Source organism: Orycteropus afer, unplaced genomic scaffold, assembly GCF_000298275.1.
Source record: "Orycteropus afer afer isolate SDZICR_OR568_19922 unplaced genomic scaffold, OryAfe1.0 scaffold00018, whole genome shotgun sequence".
NCBI classification, from domain to species: Eukaryota; Metazoa; Chordata; class Mammalia; order Tubulidentata; family Orycteropodidae; genus Orycteropus; species Orycteropus afer.
The window spans coordinates 9,166,928-9,177,536 of record NW_006921605.1 but is presented as its reverse complement, the minus strand read 5'-3'; the positions used below and the strand labels follow the sequence as shown (position 1 = coordinate 9,177,536).

The 10,609-nt window shown below is 51.2% G+C and overlaps 1 protein-coding gene across 1 annotated transcript in view; it reads right to left on the bottom strand.

The window, feature by feature from the left end:
• Positions 1–10,609, bottom strand: part of SDK2 (sidekick cell adhesion molecule 2) — a 199,388-nt gene that overhangs the window by 57,622 nt on the left and 131,157 nt on the right. Inside the window, 6 exon segments of the mRNA XM_007959888.1 lie at positions 1,165–1,315; positions 1,430–1,539; positions 2,318–2,439; positions 3,993–4,184; positions 4,771–4,869; positions 5,067–5,262. Of these exon segments, the coding sequence (XP_007958079.1) occupies positions 1,165–1,315; positions 1,430–1,539; positions 2,318–2,439; positions 3,993–4,184; positions 4,771–4,869; positions 5,067–5,262 (870 nt within the window).

The window sequence follows — 10,609 nt, the reverse complement described above, 5'->3', positions numbered from 1 at the left end:
GCTCCAAGCGCTCCTTGGGGTTGTGGCTTTGTGGGACCCTGTGGTGGGAGAGGCCTGGAGAGAAATGGGCTCCCTCATTTCTGATCCCCAGAAGCTGAGAGGGCAGTATGCCAGGGTGAAGGCTGTGGGGCCAGGCTCCCTGGGAGAGGGGGATCTCAGCCCCACTGCTAATGAGGGTGGTAGCCTTGAATAAGTTATTCTATTGCTCTCTGCCTCAGTTTCCTCGTCTAAGCTGGAGACCAGGATCACACTGCTCTCAGAGGCTGGTTGAGAGGATTCGAAGACTCACTTCATGTATAGCACTCAGAACAGTGTCTGGCAGGAGAGGACGCTCTCAATAACATAGGCTATTATTACTGCGTGCAGAGTCAGCTGCAGATAAAGACCTTGGCCAGGCTACCCGGATTGGCTGGGAGGGGAGTCTGAGAGCCTAATGACCCTTCCTGGCTTTCCTGCCTGACCCCGTTATGTCTTCCCCAAGCTCAGAAGCAGGCTTGCACTCTCTGACTTCGTGCGATGGGACCACTTTTGTCTGCATCCCACACCCACCACTTGGGAGCTGTGTGGCTAAGGGCAAATTCCTAACCTCTCTGACCTTCAGTTTTCTAAGCTGTCAATTTAGATAACAGCAAGGCCTTTGAGGAGTCTGAGTGGTGCAAATGGTTAAGGGCTTGACTACTAACTGAAAGGTTGGCAGCTGGCATCCCCCCAGAGGTGCCTGGGAAGAAAGTCTGGCAATCTGCTTCTAAAGGGTCCCAGCCACTGAAAAGCTGTGGAGCATAAGTTCTGTGCACACATGGGGTTTCCAAGAGTCGGCACTGACTCAACAGCAACTGGTTTGGTTTGGTTTTAGTGCAGGATTTCTGGGGTACGGGGGTGGGGTGGGTGGAGGCCTTAGGTGAAATAACACATACAAAATGCCTGGCCCATGGCAGTCTCAGTAAACAGTGCTTTCTAGCTCCTCCCTCTCACGTGGGGCATTTAGTTATTTGGTTAAATGGTATCAGACACCTGGCCAGGGGCAAGGGATAAAGAAAAAGGAGGCATAAGAACTTAGAGGGAGCCCCCTTGGATGCTCCCAGGTGAGGACACCTGTGCAAGGTGATGAGGGTCAAGGAGCCATGCCCTGCCACCCGCTCCCTGTTGCCTCCAAGGAAGCCTCACCATCCACCGGAGCCACAGGCTGGTCTCGCTGGCTGTGCGCAGGGTCACGTTGGCCGGGGCCATGTCAGGTGGCGCCTGGAGGGTCTGGATCTTTCGAGAAGGCTGGCTGGGTGGGCTGGTGCCCACGATGTTCACCTGGCGCATGCGGAAGCTGGGATGGGGGCAACAGGTGAGCTGGATGGTGAGGGGTGCCCAGAGCCCTCTGGTCTGGGTGGTCCTCCCAGGCCCTGGCCAATGCTCCCCTCCCTTGCCCCACCCCCATTACCTGTAGTAGGTGAAGGGGTTGAGGTCGGGCACCTGCATGGAACGGGCGTCGGGCTCGTTGGGGAGGTGGTGGATGAGCTGCCATTCCTCTCCCTCTCCGACCACGCCCACCTGGAAAAGCCAGGGACCCTTAGTCCTGTGTGGCTGTGGGCTGAGATCGGGGTGCCCTGCCCAGGAAACGTCTGGGTTCAAATCTCAGGGCTCGCCTAGAGACCACCCAATGGGGCTACCATCTTCCTAGGCCCTTAAAGGGATCATTGCTTCAAGTGGGATCCGAGACCTCCTGCGTCAGAACCTGTTGGAGTGCTTGTCATAAACACATTCCTGGGCACTCCTTGGGCCTATGCAACCAGAGAGTCGGTGGAGTGGTACCCAGGAATTTATGTTTTTAACAAGCAGCCCAACCGATTCTCCTAAACATCCTGCAGGTGCTTCTTAAGGCCCAGGCGACCCTCAGATCAGTTAGATCAGAACCAGAACCTTGGGGTCGGGGGTGGGGCCCAGGCAGTGGGACTTCTGAAAAAACCCCCCGGTAACTTCAGGTGCAGCCCAACCTGGGGACCATTGATTTCAAGGGCTCCCGGAGACAACTAGTTAGTTTTCCATGCCAGCCAGCCACTCCTCTGTCCCAGGAGGGAATGCGTGTGTGTGTGTGTGTGTGTGTGTGTGTGTGCGTGTGTTCAGGTGAGGTGGAGGAGGTGGAAGTGGAGGGCGTGATGGAGAGTACCGAGGACTGGGGGCCCTTTGGTCCATCTGACCGCCTGGTAGCTCATGTGACAACTTACACCCGGGGAAGGGCACGGATGTCTCTGTGCCCAAGAGCAGAGCATGCCCAGGGCTGGGGAGCTGGCTGCTTGGCCAGGCTCCAGGGCCCTGCAGGCAGCCTCACCTGGGCCTCCACCAGCCAGCGGGAGATGGAGGTTTTCCCGTCATAACCTGGTCTGAACTGCAGGGTCACGGAGCGGGGGCCGATGTTGGAAATGCCCAGGTTGGTGGGGGCCCCCGGGAGTTCTGGAAAGGAAAACAGATGGGAAGGGATTTGGGGTGAGAACATCTTGGGCACCAGCAGGACTTCCTGGGCAGGGAGGGGGCTGTGGGCCGTGCTCTTCCCCTCCAAGGCTCGCTTCCTTCTGGGAACTTCCCGGGAGAAGCATGGCCAAGTGTGAGCCCAGTGATGCAGTCTCTGTTCCGGTGTTTTGCGGTGCACTGCGTTCATGCCAGGAGCCTGAGACAGATCCTGGGGCCAGGGGCCCCCAGGGCCCAGGGGAGGCTGGGAACACATGGGGCTTCCTCTCCTGGTGGTTCTGGATATAAGTGAGATGCTCCACAAGGGAGCAGGAGGGCTGCACATAACTGAGCTGGACTCAGAAGGAAACCAAACAGCACTGGTCCTTCCTGCATCCCCATCCTGCTGTCTAGCAGTGGCTGGGAGAAGCTGGGTGTAGGGGCAGGGCAAGAGGGAGCCCCTCTTTTCCAACTAGGGAATCCTGGGGTTCTTGGGGCTGAGGATGAACAAAAAGAGCATGGATTCCAGAGCTGGACTGTCTAGGTGTGCGTCCCCTCCACCATCTGCAGGCTGTATGTCTTTGGGGAAGTTACTTAATCTCTCTGTGCCTCAGGCTATGTTGTTGTTGTTGTTATGTGCTGTCGAGTCGGACCCGACTCCTAGCGACCCCTCCTTGGGTTTCCGAGGCAATATCACTATGGAAGTAGATTGCCCCATCTTCCTTCCGAGGAGTGGCTGGTGGGTTTGAACCGCCAGCCTTCTGGTTAGCAGTCAAGTGCCTCAGCCACTATGCTACCAGAGCTCCTGCCTCAGGCTATAATGAGGAATAAACAAGTTGATGTATAAAGCTCTGAGCTGTGTGCCTGGTGAGCATGGCATAAACATTTGCCACTATTACTGTTGTTATCCTTCAGGCTGGCTAAAGCTTGGTATCACGGTGGGATTCACGCAACAGTCTTACTTCTCAGGATGGTGCCACATGGTGATCTAGTCTGACTCCCCACGGACACAGACAGGGACCTGAGGGATAGAGGGCCACTTGCCTTGCTCACGGCACAGAGCTTGGCAGAAGCAGAGCTGAGAGCAGGCCTCGGCTGGCGCTTTGTGTCAGGCCTAAGGTGGTTCCCACTATGCTCTGCCACCTCCCAGCCAACACTGACACTGGCTGGAACCCAACTTGGACTTCGTGGGGCACAGTGAGTATTCTTCCCCTGAATCACTGATATGTTCCCCAATATGGCACCTGGTGTGGGGTGGGGGAGTGGAGGGAACGGATGGTAGGGTGAACAAGACAAGGGCAAGGTTGTCAGGGACCTGTGCTTTTTGGAGAGAGGTGGGAGGGAGCAGCAGGGAGCCCATGGAGTCTTGCCCAGAGGGCTGAAGTCATTGGAACTATGGTTTGTTCTGGGAAGGACCCAAGAGAGCTTGGATCACAATGGCAGGAGAGAGCTTTTGGGAACCGGCCCAATGTCCCTGACGGAGAAGGGCTCCTTGGTTGGGATCCTGGTCAGAAGAGCAGCAACGGCCCATGAGCCCTGCCCTGAGACTGGGCACCTACCTGGAGGCACCCCAGAGGAGATGGTGGAGGCAGACACTTGGCCCTGGCCCTTCGAGGTCATGGCGGCCACCTCAATGGTGTAGGTGGTGAGCGCAGTGAGGCCTGTGACCCGGTACTCCAGCGTCACGTTGGGGAGGTAGTGGGTTACACGGGTGTTGGTGCGGTTATACTCCTCCCAGGAGATCCGGTACCCTGCGGAGAAACCAAAACCAAACCCGGTGCTGTGGACTGTGGCTCACGGCACCCCCATGTGGGTCAGAGTGGAACTGCCCCACAGCGTTTCCAGTGGCTGATTTTTTGGGCATAGATTGCCAGGCCTTCCTCCTGACGACCCTCTGGGTGGATTCAAACCGCCAACCTGAGAGCCCCCCAGCTGTGGCCTGAGCTTGCCTGTGACCCCCAGCAGTCCTGGATTTCTCTGGCCTATGCCTTGAGTACCTGACGTCCACACTAGGTTGGCAGTCAGGTGCGTGCAGGGAGAAATGGGGCTGAGGGAGGTGGGAGCTACTGAGATCATGCTGGGACACCATATTTGGGTTGGGACCATAGGAGTGAGAGCTGACAGTCACGGTGGCCACTTGAGGCTTGTGGTGGAGGATCTGGGACCAGAGACTCTGGGGTGTGCTACAGAGCCGAGGTGCCGAGAGCCCTCCCCAAGTGCTAAGAAAGAGGGGTGACCTGGTGGGGGGGTTGGAATGGAACTAGCTCCAGGGTAGAGGAAGGACCAGATGGCCTATCCCAGCCCTGCCCCTCGGTGCCGCTAACCCTGCCATGTTACCTGTGAGGAGGCCATTCTTCTCTCCTGGCTCTTGCCAGCTGACCTTCAGCGAGGTGTCCAGGATTTCACTGAAGCTCAGGTGTCCCACAGGCCCAGGCACTGTACCCCAAAAGAATTCCCCACCCCACCCAATGCCAGTTAGAGCCAGCGGGAGACCACCGTCAGCCAAACAGCCTGCAGGGCCCCAGGGGCATCATGCTATTGAGAGGGAGAGGAGACCAGGACCGCCCTCTGTTTGCCTGGGTGGGTGGTGGCTGGGTGGGAGGCAGAGGGAGAGGGGCCAAGGTGGCGCCTACCGTCCTCGTGGGTGCGCACCAGCTGGGGGCTGCTGCGGGGCCCATCCCCAGGGGTGGTGAAGCACAGCACCGAGGTGAAGTACTCAGTGAACTTCTTCAGGCCTGACACAAAGCCCACGTGGATGCTGTCTTGAAAGTTGGGCCGGGCGGTCACCATGGTAACCTCCTCCTCCTGCTCCGGCTCCCAGGCAATGAGCTGGGGAGAGGCCAGCAATTCAGGCAGGGCAGCCAGAATGTTCCAGAAGTGGTCACCCCCTCTCTCACCAGCTGGGCCGATGGACAGAGAGTGTCCAGATGCCCAGGACTCTGGGATCCCTCTGCTCAGGGGAAGGTTGGTAGTGTGGATTGCCCAGAGGCCACTGAGGGCCTATCCTGGGAGGCCACGTGGGCGTGCTGCTGTGTTTACTGAGCAGCTTGTGTGCGAGGCCCGGTGCCAGTCCTCAGCATGTGTTGTCTCACTTGATTCTCACATCGGCCCCACAAGGAAGTCATTCCTCCATCATTGGCAAGGCTCAGTGCAAAATGAGAAGACTTTGTCCAAACACTATTAGGAATTTTGAGATGGTGAGAACAGAGCACTAAACCAGCATGGGCCCTTCTAAGCAGGTATGAGGCTGCACCATGTGCAGTTGGGCCTGTATGTTAGAGATGAGGCTCAGAGAGGCTAAGTGACTTACACAACATCACACAGCTAGTGGGAAGAGGAAACTCTGGGCTAGAGGTCACTGATTTAATACCTGGGCTTACACTTTTCTCCATGTGGACTGGAGTGATATCAGGGTCACCTCCCACAGAGCTGGGGATTTTAGTTTGTGGGTTGTTGCTGTTGTTGGGGGCCACTGAGTCGGCCCCTGACTCATGACCCATGCAGGATGGAATGAAACTCTTTGCGGTCCTGCACCTCCCCCATGATCCACGTTCAGCTGCGTTTGGACTCCTGTGATCTACGGGGTTCTCGCTGGCTGATGTTCAGAAGCACATCACCAGACCTCTCTTCCTAGTCCGTCTTAGTCTGGAAGTGGCACTGAAACCTGCTCGATGGCACGTAACAACAACGACAACAACAATCCTAGCAACGCACAGGCCTCCATGGACAGACAGGTGGTGGCTGCACTAGCGGTGCACAGGCTGGGAACCGAACCTGGGTCTTCCACATGGCAGGTGAGAATTCTACCCCTGGACCACTACTGCCCTCAGTTGGTGGGTAACTGTTATTATTTCTTCATAAGTTGTCCCAAGTGAGGATTTCAATCTTAAAATGTATCAGCAAGAGAACCTAGCAATTCAGCACCGCTTTGTCTCCCACATACCCCCCATTGTTGCCGTTGGGTGTCGTTTCGTCGGTTCCGACTTGTAGCAACCCTGTGTACAGCGGAACAAAACACTGCCTGGTCCTGCACCATTCTCACAATCACTGCTGTTTGAGCCCATGGTCGCAGCCGCTGCATCAGTTCGCCTCTTTTTCACTGACCCTCCACCAAGCATGATGTTCTTTCTCCAGGGACCGGTCTCTCCTGAGAACACGTCCAAAGTAAGTGAGACGGTACCGTCGTCCTTGCAGTCAGACCACCCGTTAGCTGCCTGCCTCTCCCGTTCCTCTTCCTTTTTGCCTCCTGCTCTCTCACCTTCTTCATCTGTTTTCCAGACTCTACATCTGTCTCCACGATGACAGCAGGTCTTGGAGACTTCCTCATTTATTTGAAGTTGATTAAATAGCACTTAATGGTGAAAAGCAACACTCGATGCGTTTTAATAAGCGTGGGTATTTATAGATCTAAGACAATGCCTCACCAATGTGTCCTGATTAACTCGTGCCTGTCGCAGTGCTCAATCTTCTCCTTTTCATGGCCGCGTGTTTATAAAGCATGTTTTGAAATTTAATTGGTATTGTGAAAAGATAGCCTATAGCAAGTTAATTAGACACTAATTAGACTCTAAAAATACTAATCAGAAATACTAAGTGGCATTTAATAAGTATGTTAAATATCCTGCTTCTTTTTGTTATCTTGTTTCATAGCAATTAAATCGCCCAACTTCTTTGGAGTAGATTAAGAGACAAGTTGAATGTTTTAATTTAATTTAATTAATGTAAATTTGAATTAATTATGCTGTTAGAATTAATTGTGTGGTGTGTTCCCCAGTAAGTGTAAAATATGAGTAAATATTGTTTTATTGGTTTAGGCCAATTGCAATCACTATCTTTTTTTCTTAAATAAAGGAAAAAGAGTGTCTTTGCAGATGTCTTAAAACAGTATCACAGGACCTTCCCTGTCCATGAACATGACCCAGAGGACGCGCACAAGGTGAAGAAGTAGGGGAACAATGTGGACTTCATTTCCTGCAGGTCCATGTCTAAAGCGCAAGATGGCGGCAGGGCTGCAGCTTCCTGTGGTGGTTCTGAGACATTTACTCTGCCTTGTGAGTCCCTTGTCCTTTTCCCGCTGCATCTGAAGAGGAGGAGGCTTAGGGAAAAGGGGCTTCCCTTGAGGGCCAGGAAGAGAGAACTGCTTTCTGTACATTCTATTGTCCAAGAGGGGTTGGCTCTGGGTCGCTGCAGGATGGACTCTCATACCACCAAGACCTCCATTTGCCAGGCTTACTATGTGCCCAGTGCTCAGTTAAGCTCAGTGCTGACAGTTCCAATTTTGATCACACTGGGGCTTACATGGGAATCACTGTCCTGTGCTGTTACAACAAAGGGAACTGAGGTTCCAAAGGACTGGGGGACTTGCACATGGACCCACCAGGGGTCGGCTCTGGATTTGTGGACCCCGAGACCCTTGCCCAAGACCCTGACTCCCAGGGTACACACAGGTGCTAGGAAGTGTTTGTTAGGGTTTGCTTTGACGGCCCTTGGTAGTCGGGGTCACTGTAGGTTGACTCCATGTCTGGTCTTGGATTCTAACAGGTTGGGCTTCCCTGAGTGAGGCTGGGGTGTGTGAGTGAGTGCGTGTCGGGAAATACAGCAGACCGAGGTTCCTGGGATGGGGACCCTAGACAGCAGTGGCCAGGGACTCATACCCTGTAACTAAGGATGCTGGCAGTGGTGGTAGAGTGCGTGTGAGGGTGTGTAGGGGTCAGAGGGGTTTGGAGATGTGATGTACAGCCAGCTTGGTGAGGAAGATGGACATTGTCTTGCAGTCAGCAAACCTGAATCTGAGCCCAGCTCCACCACTTACTGTGTGACCCTAGGCAAGTCATTCAATCTCTCTGAGCCTTAGTCTATAATACCAAAAAACCAAACCTGCTGCCTTTGAGTCAATTCTGACTCCTAGTGACACCGTGGGAGTTCTGGTGGCGTAGTGTCTAAGGCATTTGACTGCTAACCAGAAGGCTGGTGGTTCAAACCCATCAGCCACTACTTGGAAGGAAGATTGGGCAATCTATTTCTGTAGAGATGCTGCCTCGGAAACCCAAGGAGGGATGGCTGTGAGTTGGATCTGACTCGACGGCAGTAAGCTTTTTTTTTTAATGTGTGTATATATACTGTCTTTCTCTCTATATGTATGTATATATATATATATAGGAAGACGGGGCAATCTACTTCCATAAAGATTTACTGCTTTGGAAACCCAGTGAGGGTTGCTGTAAGTCAGAATCAACTCGATGGCAGTGGGTTTGGTTTTCTTGTTTTATATTCTCTCTAATATATATTTGTACACATATACACTATCTGTATATGAATGTGTGTATGCATATATACATATACATATATGTACATACACATAAATATTCATGTATGTGTGTATATATACAGAGTAGCTCTGGTGGCATAGTGCCTAAGGCATTTGACTACTAACCAGAGGCTGGTGGTTCAAACCCACCAGCCACTCCTTGGAAGGAAGATTGGGCAATCTACTTCTGTAGTGATACTGCCTTGGAAACCCCAGGAGAGATCACTATGAGTCGGATCTGACTCGACATCAGTGAGTTTGGTTTCTCAGTTTGTGTATATATACATAAAAATGGAAGAAATGCAGAAATAAAATAACTGAACAGAAGATTTCAAAGGGCAGCTCAACAAGATAAAGTAAAATACTACATTAAGATGTGGGAAGACCTGGAAGCAGAAAACTGAGAGGGAAGAATGTGCTCAGCATTTCTCAAGCTGAATAAACTGAAGAAAAAATTCAAGCCTCAAGTTGCAATACTGAAGGTTTCTATGGGAAAAATATTGAACGATGCAGAAAACATCCAAAGAAGATGGAAGGAATACACAGAGTCATTGTATGAAAAAGAATTGGTTGATGTTCAGCTATTTCAGGAGGTAGTATATGATCAGGAACCAACGGTATTGAAGGAAGAAGATAAAGCTGCACTGAAGGAATTAGAAAAAAACGAGGCTCCAGGATTGACAAAATACCCACTGAGATGTTTCAACCAATGGATGTAGTGCTGGAGGCACCTACTTGTCTAGGCCAAGAAATTTGGAAGACAGCTACCTGGTCAACTGACTGGAAAAGATCAGTATTTGTGCCCATTTCAAAGAAAGGTGATCCCACAGAATATGGAAATTATTAAACAATATCAATAATATCACACACAAGTAAAATGTTGCTTAAGATAATTCAAAAATGGTTGCAGCAGTATATTGGCAGAGAACTTCCAGAAATGCAAGCTGGATTCAGAAGATGACGCAGAACAAGGGATATCATTGCTGATGTCAGATGGACCTTATCTGAAAGTAAATACCAGAAAGATGTTTACCTGTGTTTTATTGACTGTGCAAAGACATTCGACTATGTGGATCATAATAAATTATGGATAACATTGCCAAGAATGGGAATTCCAGAACACTTAATTGTTCTCCTGAGGAATCTGTACACAGACCAAGAGGCTGTCATTCAATCTTAACAAGGGGATGCTGGATGGTTTAAAATCAGTAAGGGTGTGTGTCAGGGTTATATCCTTTCACCATACTTACTCAATTTGTATGCTGAGCAAATAATCTGAGAAGATGGACTATGTGAAGAGGAATTTGGCATTAGGATTGGAGGAAGAACCATTAACAACCTGTGATACACAGATGGCATGACCTTGCTTGCTGAAAGTGACAATGACTTGAAGCACTTACTGATGAAGATCAAAGACTGTAGTCTTCAGTATGGATTACACCTCAACATAAAGAAAATAAAAATTATCACAACTGGACCAATAAGCAATATGATGATAAACAGAGAAAAGATTGAAGCTCTCAGGGATTTCTCTTACTTGGTTCCACAGTCAACACCCATGGAAGCAGCAGTCAAGAAATCAGACATCATATTGCACTGGGAAAATCTGTTGCAAAAGACCTCTTTAAAGTGCTGAAGAGCAAAGATGTCTGTTTGAAGACTAAAGGTGCCCCTAACCCAAGCCATGGTATTTTTAATCGCCTCTTTTGCATGTGAAAGCTGGATAATGTAATAAGGAAGACCAAAGAAGAGTTGACGCCTTTGAGTTGTGTTGGTGAAGAATACTGAAAATGCCATGGACTGCCAGAAGAATGAACAGATCTGTCCTGGAAGAAGTGCAGCTGGAATGCTCCTTGGAAGTGAGAATGG